Below are 17,767 nucleotides of genomic sequence, written 5' to 3'. Positions count from 1 at the left end.
GAGCAGAGTGTGGACACCGAGCAGAGTGTGGACACTGAGCAGAGTGTGGACACCAAGCAGAGTGTGGACACCGAGCAGAGTGTGGACACCGAGCAGAGTGTGGACACCGAGCAGAGTGTGGACACTGAGCAGAGTGTGGACACCGAGCAGAGTGTGGACACTGCTTACAGCATCTTGCCCTGGGGTCAGTGCCAGGGGGAAGGTTAACATACCATGTAACTTCTGAGCCCAAGGACTTGAAGTACATGCAGAAGAATGCACACCCTCAGAGCCCAGAGTCGCTGAGATTTCAATTCTGACTTCAGCCTATTCTGGTTTTGACATTTTCCAACCACCTGTAAGAGTGAAAAATAAAGAAAACCCACTTGGGGAGCATGAAAGGCCATCGAGTCTTACCCTTGCTTTTAAAAAAAGATACAAGGAAAAGATCACAGTCTTGTAAGATACGTTGTTGGATGAGTTTAATGCCATTGTTTTTCTAAGTAGACGTATAATCACAGCACAGTTTTTCTTGCTGTTTATTGTAATGCAGGACGAGGAAGAGCTGCTTAGTGCCAAGGATGAGGAGGATTTTCTGTTGGGCTTAGACCACGCAGATGAGGATTTCATAGCCATCAGACCCGCAGAGTACGAAAGCGTCCACATTCGACTGCAGATGGAAAGAGAACTCCTCTTCGTACCCAGCAGGGTGACAGGTACTTGCACTTTTTGCCTTCCTGCTCGCTTTGGGCATCTTCATTTTCCTTCATGTGAAATACGGCTGGTGTCTGAGGATAAAGAACTTGAGCAAATGCCATTGAACACTCACTTACTGATGGAATAGCCCAAGAAACACCAGGGTGTTTTGAGGGGTCCCCTCATCAAATTGGTGACCAGTTCTGGGGGCAGAGAGTCTGAGAGAGTCTGAGATTCAGGCTGTGAGGAGAATCTCTCTGTTTCATCCTCTACTCCCTCTCAACCCTGCTAGAACACTTACGTGACCAGATTTGTGGGGGGGGGTTCCCCCACACCAACCAATTCTCCAATACTAGCTGGATATCCTACAGTTCAGCTCTGACACTTATACCTGGAGTCAGCACAGACCCCACAAGTTAAGGACTCCGTCCCACAAGACTGCCTTCTGCTCAGACACCAATCACAAGTAGTGGGTCCCCGTGTTACCCATACTTCTATTTGATTTTGCCACAAATTGGAGGTTCCATGACACCCTCCTCAGGTTTGATAATTTGTTCTAACAGTGCATAGTAGTCAGAGAAACACTTACATTTACTGGCTTATCATATAATAAAAGATATGTGGGCACCTGGGTGACTTCGTTGGTTAAGCACCTGCCTTCGACTTAGTCATGATCTCAGGGTCCTGGGATTGAGCCCCATGTTGCTCAACGGGGAGTCTGGTTCTCCCTCTCCCTCTGCCTGCCATTTCCCCTGCTTGTGCTCTCTCTTGCTCTCAAATAAATTTTAAAAATCTTAAAAAAAGAGAAAACAAAAACAAAAAACAAGGGTATGAGAGAGAACAGAGATGATGAGAGTCATAGGACATGGCATGTGAGAAGGATCGTGGAGCTTCCATCCCCTCTCCAGGGTCCCCGCCCTCCCAGCCCCACCATGAGTTCATCGACCAGGAAGTTTTCCAAACCCCTACAGCTAGGATTTTTATGGAGGCTTCTTATGTCCACAGGAGAGACCAAGTCAGTGCCATTGGTGATTAATGAATCCTGTAGTCCCTGTCCTCTCCCGGAGGTGGGGATAGAGAGCAGCACTGGCTGAAAGCCCCAACCCTCTACTCGCATGGCTGGTTCCCCTGTCTGCAGGCACCACCCTGAGACTATCCAGGAGCCCCCAGCCACCAGGCATCTCACTCACATGCAAGAGGACATGATCACATCAGAGATTCTGAGGGAGGTACGAAGCAGATTGGCTGAGGTTCCTCACCTCAGGGACAATGGCCAGGGTACGAGAGCAGGGACCATCCAGTTAACTCCTAGTGACTGCCCCTTGCTTCGTTTCTGCCCTGGACTTCCCTTTGTTCTTTTTTCCCTTGGAATTTTCTTTCCTCCCGAGAGTACCTGAGGGACCTCCCCAGTTAGTTAGCTGATAGTTCAAGCTTAAAATGGGAGTCCCCCCCAGGAGAGCCCCTCAGGCTGGGAAGGGGGGCTGCACTCACCTTACCTGGGATTTGGATTTCTTTTCATTTGTCATGTTCTGAGTTCCAGTTAAATGCCAAGCCAAGGATAAATTATTGTTCCATTTTGATAGGTCATTTTGAATCGTGTATGGTCCAAAGTACTGGGATTTGTTGGACATTTCAGGTTTCCTTTTAAAGTAAGTAGCTGGGATATGTACCCAGAGGTTACAACTTTGCCAAAACAATAATAGCAAACGCATTCCATTACCTTCCTCTGCCAGGTTCCTTTCTAAGTACTTGTTGTGTATAAACTCACCTGGCTCCACACCAGGGCTGGACAAGGGTTCTTTCTCACACCCATTTTACAGATGAAAAAGCAGAAGCCCAGAGAAGTTAGGGAACTAGTCTGAGACCACAAAGCTAGTGACGGGAGGGAAGGTGGGTCTCTGACCTGGGAGGCCAGCCACAAAAGCCACACACCAGGCACAATGTGTCCTGATGCTCCTTGGGGGTTTGGAGAAGTGCATGGGCAGCAGCCTTGGCCAAGGAGGAGTGCTGTCTCTTTGTGTTTGTCAGAGGACTCCCTGCCAGGCCTGTCCCTGGAGACCCCCGGGCTGGGAGGGGAGGTTAGACCCCAGGGGCTGGCTCAGACCAGGGGTGGGGGTGGGAGAGGAGTACGTGGAAGAGGCTGTGGGAGCACCAGCGGCACCTGGCACCTGCTCTGAGTGGGGAATCTGAGCTCCAGTCCAGAGGGGAGGCAACCCCTGGCCTAGCAAACAGGAAGTGGGGAGCCACACTGCCCCAGCTCCTCCTCCTTGAGGAATGACCCTGAGCGAGCTCCTCCATTTTCAGGGCCTCACCAGAAAACAGGAGGAACTGAAACGATCCTACGACATGACTCCAGGTGTTTCTTCTTCCTTTGAGCACTGAGGAAATTGCCTGAGTGAAGCCCTTGTGTTGTGACCAGCACATAGCAGGGGATCAAGAGTAATGTTTTTGTCACTGGGTCCGTTCTTGTCACTGCTTGGAGAATGGTTGACAAAGCAGAGTGCATTCGCCCCAGGGACGCGGGAAGCAAATGTCAAGGCTTCTGTTGGCACATATTTTTAATCTCATCCTTTCCTGATTTAACTTTGTATAGATGATAGCATGTCCACAAACAGTAAGCATACATAGAGTGAGAGTAGGCAGAAACGTCTCCATGAAAACCTTCGAAGACCGCTGGGTTGGTGCCGGGCAGCTGCCTAGCCATGTGAATGGAGGGCTGGGGGCAGACCCCAATGTTTGCTCAGGTTTGCCCCCGTTGTCTCAGAACTCTGAGGTCACTTTTTCCAAGAATACTGGCATTAGCTGTTTTGCATGGGTGAGTTTGGGAAGCAGAGTGTGCAAAGGGCCTCATACAGGAAAATTAGCAGATTTGGGGATTTGGCAAGATGCAGAGTGAGATAATTATAAACAAGAGACTCTCCACCTTTCCTCATTAACTCCCAAATTACCTCTGGACACTCACAGGTCCCCTGGCTTCTTCTCTTATTTTCTCCTCTGGCCTACTCTGCCTAAGCAGGCCCAGGGATCTTTCCAGAACTGAAAATCTGCTAGGTCACTCCCCGGGTAGAGCCTTCAGGGGTCCATCCCCTGACCAAAACTCAAGCTGCTGATGACTGGAAGGGCCCTCCGTCTGCCCTGCCCCTGCTCGCCCCCCCCCCCACAGTGCCCAGTGTTACTCCACTTTTGGGCCACACCATGCCCTTGGGGGATGGGGGGTACACTACCCCAGGCTCCATCCCTCTCAACCTTCACAAGTCAGTGCAAATGTAAGGCCTCCTGAGAAAAGCCTCCCTCCCTGCTCTGTCTCCTTTATCCTCTTTTTAACTTTTTAACTTACACAGCATTTTCTCTTACTTTACCTCCTTTAATTCTCCCGAGAACCCAGGAAATAGATATAATCATCCCTTCTGTACAGAAGGAAAGGTTCCAAGCCAGGCCTGGCCCAGGTGCGTTGGGCAGGCGAGTGAGCCGAGCAGGCCCTTGGATGTGAACACTGCCCTCCCCACAGCAGGCCCCGCTGGTGAGCGAGGCGCGGAGTCCTGTCACCATTCCACAGCTATGACAGGGGAACACGTTCTTCTTGTCCTTGGTCCTTGAGAATTAAGATGGGGCCTTTGCGGCTTCCAGGAATACAAATGTAATTTCCAGTGTGGTTTGAAATGTGTATGCTGGCACTAATGTTGCGGTGTTTGTTTACGTGCTCTCTAGTGCCTACATATAAAAAGCTTCCCGAGAACGTGCAGCCCAGATTTCTGGAAGACGAAGGCCTTTATATTGGGGCAAGACCAGAGGTGCCCCGTGCCTGTCAGAACACCATGGAGAACCGGCTGCTGACGCAGGAGCCTGTAAGCCACCCCGTCTCGCCTGTAGCCCCTGGGCGTCTCTCGGGTCAGAGCGGTTTCTAGCCATCCCAGGCAGTCACCACACCCTCATGCTCATGCCCTCCTGTCTACAGACAGTGGTACAATTTTTTTTTTCCTTTTCAATTTGTCTCTTAGTACATTTGGTGATCCTCAGACCACACACACTCCCCCCCGCCCAAAAAGCCCATCTTCTACTGGCCGGGCTTGGGATTCTCCTGCTGAGTCAGATGTCGGTGACTTTTGCACGATGCACAATGTTTAATTCTCCACAAATTGAACGTTCACAATTGTTTTTCTCCTATGGTTTTTTCCTGTAATTTTTAATGACTAGAAAATACTTTTTCGAGCACTCCTATAAGCTTTTTGTTATGGTTTTTTTGGAGGGGAGTGAGGATTATATCCTCAATTAGTTGTGCAGGAGTGTTAGTGAAGACTCAGTTGCAAATGGAAATGAGGCTTTTAAAGATCTAGTCGGGACAGAGGAAGGTGCGTGAAATGTGTATGTAGACCCAGAGTTTTCTGGCAACTGTCGTTTATTTTGTAAACCATTTTCTCTCCAGTTAAAAGAAAATGGTGTTCTTGCCTCTGTTTGATCTGCAGGGAAGGAAGTGGTTTGGAGATGATGGGAGAATTCTGGCACTGCCCAACCCCACCAAGGCGTTTCCTTCCAGACCACCAATGCTGACACAGGTGCAAGACATTAAGGCAGAACTTGAAACACTGTATAAAAAGGTAAGCCTGACTCCTCATTTTCAACACATGAAGGTGCTTCACAGTGCTTTGCTCTTCTAGTAGCTTGGGGTACCAAATTCATTAACATTCTACCTTGGTGGTTGTTTTGTTTTTTAAGTTCGCTGCCTTATAGACAAGGAAGCAGGTGTGTTATGTAAGAGCCAGTCTGCTCTGCTCACCTAATCTTTTCTTTTATTTATTTATTTGTTTGTTTATTTATTTATTTGACAGAGAGACACACAGTGAGAGAGGGAACACAAGCAGGGGGAGTGGGAGAGGGAGAAACAGGCTTCCCACCAAGCAAGGAGCCCGATGGGGGCTTGATCCCAGGACCCAGAGATCATGACCTGAGCGGAAGGCAGAGGCTTTAACTCAGTGAGCCACCCAGGTGCCCCTCTCACCTAATCCTTTCTTAAATAAGGACTGCATTCCCACATAGGAATGACTAAGTTAGTGACTTTATTTGTATATCCAAGTGAGCCGGCCTTATTTTTCTCTTTTTTCTCTGCCGTCTCACAGATGCTGCAGGATTATTTACCACTCAATGTCTCTTTATTATTTAACTGGAGATTTTCTCTTTTTTCTTTAAGATTTATTGATTTATTTTGAGAGAGAGAGAGAGAGAGAGAACCATCAGGGGAGGGGCAGACAGAAAGGAAGTGAGAGAATCTTAAGCAGACTCCCCACTGAGCGTGGAGCCCAAGGGGGCTCAGTCCCACAACCCTGAGATCATGACCTGAGCCGAAATCAAGAGTTGGCTGTTTAACCGACAGAGCCATCCAGGTTCCCCCAGCTGGAGGTTTTCTATCCTTGAAAATCCTTTTTACTGTGTTTTCCTAAGGTCTGGTACCAAACTACCTGCTGTAAGTCCAGGCACTAACACTCCTAAGGCAAACTCTATGTTGTAAACTGTCTGTGTTGCAATTTCTTCATCTGTGAAATGGACATAATAATAGCACCTACCTCCTGGGATAGTTGTGCAGATGGGTGAGGATCGTACATTCGAGAGCTTGGAACCGAGCTCAGTAGGTGCCAACTAGTGTTCAACAGACACAGTTGCCTGCCTTAGTGTTTAATTATATTGCTTTTCCATTCCTGAGCTGCTGAGAAAAGATCACCTCCTTCTGAAACCCAGGAAATTTTATATTTGTAATATTTCAACACAGATAAAGTGAAACCGAAGGAGGGGATTTAAAGATCATTCTGGAAAGCAGGCTGCCCAACAGAGAAAACACAGGTGCAAGTTGCAGCATCTGAGCGGTCCTGTCAACAACTACTGTGCAATTTTGGGAGGGTCCCTTTACCTCTGTGCCCATTTCCTGTATTGAAAAATAGGAACAATAATAATCCTCTCTACCTCAGAGGAGCATTGTGGGTATTAAGGTGATGTCACTGTATCCCACTTTTTCTTAAATTGTGAATTTCTATGAAATTTTGTTATTACAGACAAGTATTAATGAGTGGCTACTTTGGGGCACCTGGGTGGCTCAGTCAGTTAAGCGTCTGCCTTCGGCTCAGGTTGTCATCCAAGGGTCCTGGGATCAAGTCCCACATCGGGCTCCCTGCTAGTGGGAAGCCTGCTTCTCCCTCTTCTACTCCCCCTGCTTGTGTTCTCTCTCTCACTGTGTTTCTCTCTGTCAAATAAATAAAATGTTTAAAAAAAAAAAAAAAGTGGCTACTTTGTGCAGAAACGTGATCATGGGAGTAGATGATCACAAAACAAGCATAAACCCAAGTCACAGTCCATGAGGGATTTGTCATCTGTTTGCTTACACGACAGACACATGATATAATTAGTGATCAAGACAATCATCCCCTTGTGCACATATCCAGTAGTACATCAGTCTTCCTTCACCTACCATCTGTTTCAGCAGGATACACTGATATAATGAGGCACTAAATTATGAGTTGCAGTGAGAAAACAGAAGAGTAAGTGCTATGTTGAGTTGGATATTAAGGGAGCCAATTAATCTTATCTATCTGCTTCAGAAGTTGTGAGCTAGTTAGGAAATGCATGGACGTCATAGAGGAATGCAGAGATCAGACTCCCTAAGGGTAAAACCGGACAGCAGAAGGCTACTGGAATGCAAGACCAGATAAGCATCCTGCTCCAAATCCCATGAATTCTGCTCCCGTCTAGCACAGCCCTGGTGAGTTCACCATAAGGAGTACCGAGGAGAACACGCGGGGCCAGTAAGCAGGCTCTCAGGAGAGAGCTAAGAAGGGGCAGCAGAGAACCCGGACCAATGGCTCTCAGGCTCCAGCTGGCTCTCTGGTCATGTTCTTCCTTCTCTCTGGGGAAAGAGCCATGAGGATGAAACATTCGGAGAGAAACAGGGTGGTTTTCTCCTAATACCTATGAGAGGAGAGATCTTCCCATCTTGCGTACAGAAATGAGGAAGGAGAGAAGGAGAATGTCCCACTCAGTGGGGCTGGTCATCCAGTGTCACAGAGCAAAAAAATTAAGAGAGAAAAGCCAAAGGGACTAGAGACTCCCAAGGTCATTTCCCAGAGGGTCGGGCTTTGGATCTAGCAAAGTGGGAAGAATATATCTGAGTGTGTGGGAAGGATACAGAAGGGTTTAAATTAGAGGGAGGGGATATTATTCTCTTTGCATGTTCCCCCTTTCCTCATGACCTATTACATTCACTGTGGACTTACACACCTCAGTCTTTTTTGGGGAATGTGGTTGTGGAACCTTCCAGTGATTCAAAACATAATGCATCTCTTTTTGGATTAGTTTTTTCACAATTTTATTTCTTTACTAACTTTTACATTTTCTTACATTTATTCAGATCTGTCCAATGTCAAATTTTTTTGTCCATGTTTTTTCCACTGTTCCATGTAAGAGGCTTGCCTTTAAGAAAAAAATATTAAATGCATATGACCTATATTTTTAGTCTTATATCTAAACAGACTTTCCATCTGGGAGTTTTGACATGATGCAGGAACACAGAAGGTGATAAACGGGTGAGAGGGCTTCACTGATAGCTTATTAATGCATCTCCCCCCCTCCACTAACCCCCACTAGCCTGTAAATGACTAAAAGCAAAGATGGGGTTTTCTTCTTCTTTTAACCATAGCACTGAGTAGGAGGCTGGCACATAGGGATACCTCAATCAAAGTACAAACTGAATGTTATTAAAATGATTCAGCTGAGTTGAATGTCTCTAGAAGAAACTCCTTCCTTATTCCTCTCTTCAGCTGTCTCTCCTGCAGAACAGTGGCTTTCCTGGGCTCTGGCGTAACCCTGGCATCTCAGTGACAGAAAACCAAGTTAGTGTTCTGGATCAGGAGTTGTTGATTCCCTGGGCCATTAATGCTGAATTTATGCCTCAGAGCTCTCAGGCCCAAAGCTAACCCAGCAGGACTGACCAAACCCATCCCTCATCAGTAGTTCGTTAAAGTGGAATATTCTACTCTTCCGAGATTAAGACCTTTGTGAGAGACCATTAAAAATAGAGAAATATAAGAAGAGAGTCCATATCGTGCAAAGAACAAAGTTAGAAGTCAAATGAGAAAGAATGCAATTGAATACTTCTTAAGAAGGACCTATTCCAAAACTTAAAAAATAAAAATGCCAAGGGATCATTGAACATCAGACACAAACAATGTAAAATGCAGTTCACCTAATCCTGATGTCAAAGTAACGTCAGGGTTGTTGAAAACAATCCCAGTAGCTTCCCTCCTGCCTCCCTTCCTCCTTCCCTCCCTTCCTGCTTCCTCCGTTCCTTCCTTCCTTCCATATTTCCTTCCTTCCTTCTTTTATTTTTATTCTTCCCATCCTTAACGGAAAGTCCACTATATTCTCAGTTGTCCTAAACTCAGAGAATATAGAGGTAGCAATATTCAAACATGGCCTTAGACTGTCCCTAGTATACGGGTAGACAGAAATGTCAAGTGTTGCAAATTCTGTCAGGGGGCACCTGGCTGGCTCAGTCTATAGAGCCTGTGACTCTTGATCTCAAGGTCGTGAGTTTGAGCACCACGTTGAGCACAGAGTCTACATTTTTTAAAAAATTAAAGATCCTATGATTAGAAGTTGGCATGACATTCCTGGGAGGCATATGTGTAGGAGCCTTCCCTTCACAAAACTGCCTACCATTCTGAGGAATTTACTGACTCCAACCTCCTTGTTAATAACCACTTGGTAAGGTTACCTCTTCCCTCTCCACCATTCTCACTGATGTTACACAGAGCACTGGTCACCTACTATGTTATAAGCACTGCATGGACCAGCACTCTTTGGTTTGCAAATGATAAAAACTAAAGCAAATCAGCTTAAGTAAAGAGAGAATTTGGTGGTCCATAAAACTGGGAAGGATCTGGAGATAAATCATAAAAATGAAGGAGGGACTTTGGGAACCAGGACTTTGGTGGCTGTCTCTCCCTCTGCCTCTCTTTTCCCTGGTTCTCCTTGAATGTTGACTAGTTTCATTCCCTCTGATTGCTGACAGACCAGGATTCTCCATGTGTTAGGAGACATGACCCTTGATAATCTAAGCTTAACAACACCAGGGGAAAGGACTCTATCTTTTTCTCCTAGATTCACATTATCCATAGCAAGGACAAGCTGGTCAATTGTAAGTGAGACTTGTGACCCTCACTTCATGCCCAGAAGATGGGAATGAGAAAGCTTCCAGGAATGAGAAAGCTTCCAGAGAGGACCAGAACAACAGCCACAGAATCTATAGCAGGCTCTGGACTGGATTCAGACTCTGTTCCTGTTATTTTCCCAGGGCAAATATAGAGACTTGTATTTTAATCCCAGCAATGATTATTCTTTTTCTGTATGACTCTTATTTTTTTAATTTTTTAAAGATTTATTTATTTTATAGAGAGAATATGTGAGCAAGGGGAGGAGTGGAGGGAGAGGGAGAGGGAGAGAGAAGAGAGAGAAGCAGACTCCCTGCTGAGCACAGAACCCAATCCGGGGCTTGATCCCAGGATCCCAAGATCACAACCTGAGCCAAAACCAAGTGTCGGTCGCTCAACTGACTAAGCCACCCAGGCACCCCTTTACAGCTTTTAAATTTCTTTCTCCATTGGCATGCATCTCCACACACGCCAAGACCATCAGCAGATAATCCATTTGTATCACCTCTGGTAGTTTTGGGTTTTGGTTTTCAATTGAAAAATGAAGAATCAAATCAATTTCAAGATTAAAATAATATGTTCTATAAGTATCATTTATTCTTAGAAGAAATTATTTCCACTATTTTCACGATCATTCTCAGTATATAGTCAAAGAAAATAAATTTAACAAAAAGAGAAACAAGGAACCGTCTTTATCTCTTATAGGAAGAGAGTTAGGCTCTTTTGAGCAGTCTAGCCCAGTGACTACGACGGTCCTGGAAGCTTTTTTTATGTGGTTGAGCTGAGCCTAAGGCAGAGACCACCAGCAATCATTTGACCATGGGCTAATGCAGATGTGGGGAAGGGGAAATGAAGTACAGGTGCCCTGGGTAACATTTCAGGTAAATTGGACCACACTACCCACATTTACCCACATTACTTACTCATACCAAGAAGAGTACAGGATAGAACCTGAGAGCCACACCTGAATGACCTCATAACTCTGGAACGCCATGGCAAGAGGAAAGGCAAGAACCAACAGGAGCAGAGCAATTAGAAAGGAATTTTCTAGTAAGTCTATAGAATGCTGTTTAGTTGTACATGTCTTTGTGAGGTGGAAATTTTTTAATTAATCTCAGCAGTCTGGGTGATCATAAGACACATAGTGGCCACATGCAGATGAAAAACTTCTAACATAGGGCGCCTGGGTGGCTCAGTTGGTTATATGTCCAACTCTTGATTTTTGGCTCAGGTCATGATGTCAGGGTCATGGGACTTAGCCCTGTGGGGATGCTGGGCGTGGAGCCTGCTTGGAATTCTGTCCTTCTCCTTCTTCTCAACCCCAATCCCCACTCACTCTCTCTTAAAAATAAAAAAAAAAAGGGGCGCCTGGGTGGCTCAGTGGGTTAAGCCGCTTCCTTCGGCTCGGGTCATGATCTCAGGGTCCTGGGATCGAGCCCCGTGTCGGGCTCTCTGTTCAGCGGGGAGCCTGCTTCCTCCTCTCTCTCTGCCTGCCTCTCTGCCTGCTTGTGATCTCTCTCTGTCAAATAAATAAATAAATAAATCTTTAAAAAAAAATAAAATAAAATAAAAAAAAAAATAAAACTTCTAACACAAATGTGGGTTATAATTGAATACTGTTATCCAGATGAAAGAGAAAAGAAATTATGCCCTCCATTGTGGCAGTCTGAAGTATAAGGATATTAATGATCAGAACTGGAGCTTTTATAAGACATGAAATAACAGTGGAATATGATCCTAGCAGAGATGGTCTTCCCTCCCTATAAATGGAAATGGAGACTCAACTCAGCATATTCTGGAAGGTACTGAGATAGAGTCAGTCCATTCCTATTCAAGCCTACCATTTGTAAACACATCCTGGTTTTAACAAGGACATTTTTTTAAGCAAAAAAATCTCTTGGTCTTCTCATCAAAGACAGATTGAATGTTATAGGAGAAGACACATTATTTTATTAAAGTAAATGAAGATACACTGTGTTGAAGTCCCCCAGGAAATCATAAGTCCTAAGTATGCATTAATAGTCTACTGATCTCGGGGAAGGTGGGAAAAATGAAACAGAATGCCTAAAAAGAAATAAACTCATATATTCCCATTTGTGGGTCCTGGTGCAACTGGCTGTTGTCCCATTGCACATTAAATCATTATCCAGCGAGTGCTTTAATTGGGGTCCCCCCATACTCTGTTCTCTTTAACAGGCAATAAAATATGTCCACAGAAGTCAACACATGATTGGATCTGGGGACCCCCCTGGAAATTTCCAACTGGACATTGATATTTCAGGGTTAATCTTCACTCATCATCCTTGTTTTAGCCGAGAGCATGTTTTGGCAGCCAAGCTGGCCCAACTATATGACCAGTACCTTGCAAGACACCAGAGAAACAAGGCAAAATTCCTCACTGATAAGGTACATTCTTCCGTTCTTACTGTTGATGGGTTTGGTGCTTCTGATGAGCCCAAGCAACAAAAACACCGGCCTGCAGCAAATGTTCATGCACCCCTTATACATGCCCCCTCGGCCTACGATGGATGATAGATTGTTCTATCTGCAAGCAAACGGAAGGCTATGACAATGTACATTTCACATGTGCAAATTCAGTGGCTCACTCTTGGCTTAAGGAGAAAGGTTTGTGCAAACGGTGCAAGTAGTGTCACCTACAAGGGAGTGTGGGCTTTTAATGGAAGATACATAGCTGTGTCTTGCTTACATGACCTCAGATGCTGAGCCTATGCATGGCTTGAGAATCTCTCTGTCCTTAGAGGCGTTCTCATCTTGACGTGTAATTTGCTATAATGTGGTACCCAAACACGAGTCAGTTGTCTCCAATGATGCTCAAAGAAATGGTACTTACTTCCAATGTGACACCATCCCATGGGATTTTCTTGAGTAATTTTGACTGTGGGCAATTTTGGTCCCACACCCTGACTTTAAAACCTACTGGCCCAAACAAGGGATAATGCCACATTACCTCTTTTTGAGTCTATAGGTTTATGATCTGTTCCCAAAAATATCCCTGTATATCCAGGACCCAGAAAGAGCCACTGTTAGCCTTGAGAGAAACCTTATTTCCGAGACACACATAAAAGCAACACATGTCATGAGCAATGTAATTATCTGGGCTACAGTACAGGGAAGGACATACCCTATTCTTTGTCATTCCTTTTCTTTTTTAAGAGTAGAAGCAAGAGCTCTCTGTCAGAGTTCGTTGAGGTTAAAGTGTGGGAAGAGCTGGGTGCTTGAACATCCATTCACAGCTTTGCTGGCATCATTTTGCCCTGGCAAGGTGGGTGGTTCAAGGCACATAATTTGCAGAAGGTGGTAGTCTCTAACTTAAAACCTGTATCCATATTTTTTTAAGCTTCAAGCTCTAAGAAATGCAGTTCAGACAGGACTGAATCCAGCAAAGCCTCATAAATCTCTTGATACAACCCAAAAAGCCATCAATGAGTATAAATCTGAAATTCGGTGAGTAAAATCTGTAATTGTAACTTCTACTTTTTTTGTTCCTGTTAGATGTATCTTCAATGAAAGCTTTTTTTCAGTTTTTCCAAATGTGCTGAATACATGAGAAATCAAGCCAAATGAAGTAGTGAGGTAGATTCATCCTTTTAACACCAAATTTGAAGTCCAAGAAAAGAATGAGGTTGTAAGATATTGTAACTTACTCTGCTCCTGTAAACAAACATTGTGACAGCCACAACTTTATTTTTTTTAAAGATTTTATTTATTTATTTGACAGAGTGAGAAGAGAGAGAGCACAAGCAGGGGAATGGGAGAGGGAGAAGCAGACTCCCTACTGGGCAGGGAGCCTGATGTGGGGCTCGATCCTAGGACCCCAGGACTGTGACCTGAGCTGAAGGCAGATGCTTAACCGACTGAGCCACTCAGGCACCCCTACAGACACCAGTTTAGAGGGCATCCTGACCATAGGCTAGCAAAGTGGAAAATGTCTGTAAGCTGAGACCCAGAAAATTCTGTTTCCGGTGTGTGTACTCTAAGAGCTACAAGCATGTGTGCACATGGAGACATTTAGTGTGTAAGGAATTCACAGCATCATTTACAAAATTGAGGAGGCGCTGGGAATGACCCCATACCAGAATGACCACATCTGAACATCTGTAGTACAGTTAAATTGACTGAGTTAGATCTGTATGTACAAATATAGAGAAAGGAATGTCGAATGAGAACATCCAGATGTAAGAGGATTCTCGCCGTGTTAGACAGCTCATGAACCCTAAAGAATACCCAACACAGGGGCACCTGGGTGGCTCAGTTGGTTGGGCGACTGCCTTCGGCTGAGGTTGTGATCCCATAGTCCCAGGATCGAGTCCCACATCAGGCTCCCAGCTCCATGCGGAGTCTGCTTCTCCCTCTGACCTTCTTCCCTCTCATGCTCTCTCACTCTCTCTCTCTCTCTCAAATAAATAAAATCTTTAAAAAAAAAAAATACCCAACACAACGCTTGTCTGTTGTAGGTACACACGTGTGTGGCACAGATGGAAAAGGCACACATGCCAGTTCCAGGGAGGGAAAGAAGGGAATGTAATCCAAGAGGTCTTCAAATGCAGCTATAACATTTGAGACATGACCAAAAGCCCTGAGTAAATGTGACCAAATGTGTACAAGTGTCCTAATGATTTATGACATGGACTTCTCTATTTCTTAGAATTTTTCATAATTAAAATTCAGAAGTTAAAACCCTGATTGTTGCCAAACAATAAGGAAATAACCTAATATAGAAGGTATCCTCTGGAATCCCATCCCTTGGAGGAAATCATGCTAGCAGATTGTTGCTAGTTCTCCCACATGTGTAGTCACTTATGTGTGTGAACACTCACACTTATATACACAGATGCATTCATGTGTATATATTTATTTAAGGAATCATACTGCATTTACAATCTCACAACTGGCTTTTCTGTGTAAAATACTTCTCAAACCTTTGCCTTTTATACTATATCTAGTTCTGCATCATTATTTATTTTTAAAGGTTTTTTTCAGAATTTATTTATTTATTTGACACAGAGAGAGATCACAAGTAGGCAGAGAGACAGGCAAAGAGAGAAGGGGAAGCAGTCTCCCTGCTGAACGGAGAACCCGATGCGGGGCTTGATCCCAGAACCCTAGGATCAGGACTTGAGTTGAAGGCAGAGGCCCAACCCACTGAGTCATCCAGGGGCCCTAAAGATTTATTTATTTTAGAGAGAGAGCGTTTGCACAGGTGTGCGCCCACAAGCACGGGGCTAGGGGGCGCAGAGAGAGAGAATTGAAAGCAAACTCCCTGCTGAGCGTGAAGCCTGACCTGGGGCTCAATCCCAAGGCCCTGAGATCACGACCTGAGTCCACACTAAGAGTCAGATGCTTAGCCAACTGCACCACCAAGGCACCCCTGTATCATTATTCAAAGGCTGACATTATAGAGATGTGATGTTCCCTGTTGATAGGCATTTGTATTATTCCTATTTTTTTATTATAGAAACTGCACACTAATTGACATTCCTGTGTGCATGCGTATTTCCACAAAATGAATTCTTAGAACAGGAATTTATAAATCAAGGACTTTCAATGTATATTTTTCTTTTTACAGTCTAGCCTGGAGTTGGAAATTCCTCCAGCAAAGTGGAAATTAGCAATGTTGAGATACTATCACTGTAAAAGTATGAAGAGTATGTTTTAAAAGGAAAATTCTTATTTAGTCTTTAAAAAAAAAAAAAGCCCACAATGCAGGCTCCTTGTGAAAATAATTTTTGCTTAAGCGTACATTGGGTAAGAAAAATGATAGAAAGCTGTCGTGAATACAGTAGTGGTTTTATAGGACTCGTATTTATTCATCAGTATTTGAGAACTAGCAGAATTGTGTCAGAGATGGACAGACCATGCAGGGGGGCCCTGCGGACCCCCCTGGGCCCCCAGACCCAGGGCAGTCTTTCCACTGCCCCTGGAGATGAACGCCTCTGTGATCCAGCATTTCTGGCCCAGTAAGAGAGCGGGTTCTAGCCTTTTCCTGACATTTCACTATTGTTCAAACAAATCTAAGCAGATGGTCTGCTCCTGGCTGTCCCCTCATGTGGGCCCTGGCTGCCGCTGACCAGCATCCCTGGGAGGCCCCACTGGCTATGCACAGGGTCCCTGGCAGGTGCAACTCACCTCGTTCCCAAAACGTCAGTCATTCTCCATCTTATCTTCTGTAAATGGCCTCCTGACCTCATCGCTTGTCCCCTGAACTGGAACCAGCCCTATAAGGAAGGCAGCATGGATGTTCATGCAAGATAGGGAAGCACTGCATTTAACTCTTTCTACTGGGTCTTCACTCTCAGAACTACTCAGACTTGAACAAATAAAAATATGACTCTAGATCCCCATCCGGCTGCCGCTTTCTCTCTGTTTTCCTTCACACCCACACTTGTGGAAAACACTAGCTTTCTTGCTGCTCTATTCCCTCACCTCCCATTCACTTGAACCCGTCCTCACTGGCCTGCCCCCACCTTTCCTCGGAGGCTGATCTTGCCACAGGCCCTGGGCGCCTCTGCCTTGCTAAGGCCCTCCTGCTACCTGGCCTCTTGACCATGAGAGATCTTGTCACCAGAGGAGCCTGGTGTGACCTATTTCTTCCCTTCCCCTCCCTACGCCACCCTCTCTTGGATGTCTGCACCCCTCTCCTGCCCCTGACCTTCCCACTGTCCTTTGTCTACTTATTCTCCTCTGCCCAGCTCCCAAAGGTTCAGAGTTCCTCCCAAGTGTTTCTTTTTGTTTTCTTTATTAATCTGCATTTCCTCCTGACATGTGAATCCAGTCCTGTGGTTGGAAAGAACATCCAGAAGCCAGTGGCTCCCAGAATTTCACCTCTGACTTGAAACTCCATTCCACACTCTGGACTCCATCTGTACCAGGTTTCAAAAAAGGGTTACCTGACTCCTTGAGCAAAACTGCCTTTTCCTTTCCTCTAGAGCCCTGACTGCGATTTGTCATTAAATATTCTTCCACGATGCTTTCTTCTTTAGCTCAGATGTCAATTTTTTCTTGCCAAGGGTTCTTTTTTAGCATTTCTGAGAAACTATTTTGTCAGGTACTAAAAAAGCCAGTAGAAAATATATCAGAAAGCCTTAAGGTGTCACATAACTCAGTAAAATAATATTACATTGAAGTTTTTCAAAAGGAGGCAAGGGAGGCAGCGTAAGAGAAGAATAGGCCACTTGATACCGACAGCTAACATTTGTGGGTCACTTACCGGATGTCAGGCATGGTTCTCGTATTAACTCTTACTCCTCTCAACAGCCCTATGGAGTGCATTCCATTAGCACCCCGAGTTCACAGATGAGGCTTGGAGAAGTTAAGTTGTTTGCCTGAGGCCAGCAAAACCTACAGAGTCTGATTCCAACCTCTGTGCCCTTAAACACATGCCTTACTGATTTTCAAGAAGGACATTTGGGGGGTGCCTGGGTGGCTCCGATGGTTAAGCACCTGACTTCAGTTCCGGTCAAGAACTCAAGGTCCTGGGATCTAGCCCCTCCCTGGGCTTCCTGCTCAGCGGGGAGTCTGCTTCTCCCTCTGCCCCTCCCCTCTGCTTGTGTGCCCTCACTCTCTTTCTCTCAGATAAATAAATAAAATCTTAAAAAAAAAAAAAAAGAAGAAGAAGAAGAAGATGAAGGAGAATGTTTCTTAATTTATTGCTTCCTTGCTTCAGTGAGGTCTTCAGAGAGTCTCGAATCTTGGCCATCCAGCCGCTAACCGGCTGTCATCTCCCACCATCCTCCTTTTCTGGAGCCGGCAGCTGAATGATTAGAAACCTAGGCCTCTGTACCACCTCCACAGCTGAGTCATCACAAGTACACCTTCCAGACTCGGATCTTCCTTCTGGAGGTCAGGAGATGCTAATTAATGAGATCCTGCCTCCATGGTTT

General features: G+C 45.2%; 1 protein-coding gene across 1 annotated transcript in view; it reads left to right on the top strand.

Moving 5' to 3' along the window:
• Positions 1 to 17,767, top strand: part of LOC111149044 (coiled-coil and C2 domain containing 2A) — a 131,415-nt gene that overhangs the window by 37,949 nt on the left and 75,699 nt on the right. The window contains exons 8-12 of the mRNA XM_022505936.1: positions 533 to 695; positions 4,384 to 4,520; positions 5,139 to 5,270; positions 12,063 to 12,272; positions 13,225 to 13,331. Coding sequence (XP_022361644.1) covers positions 533 to 695; positions 4,384 to 4,520; positions 5,139 to 5,270; positions 12,063 to 12,272; positions 13,225 to 13,331 — 749 coding nt within the window. The remainder of the gene's footprint in view (positions 1 to 532; positions 696 to 4,383; positions 4,521 to 5,138; positions 5,271 to 12,062; positions 12,273 to 13,224; positions 13,332 to 17,767) is intronic.

The sequence above is a fragment of the Enhydra lutris genome, unplaced genomic scaffold (genome assembly GCF_002288905.1).
Source record: "Enhydra lutris kenyoni isolate GAN:26980312 unplaced genomic scaffold, ASM228890v2 scaffoldscaffold21, whole genome shotgun sequence".
NCBI classification, from domain to species: domain Eukaryota; kingdom Metazoa; phylum Chordata; class Mammalia; order Carnivora; family Mustelidae; genus Enhydra; species Enhydra lutris.
Note: the sequence above shows the minus strand (reverse complement) of the source record. Positions and strands in the feature narration are given on the sequence as shown.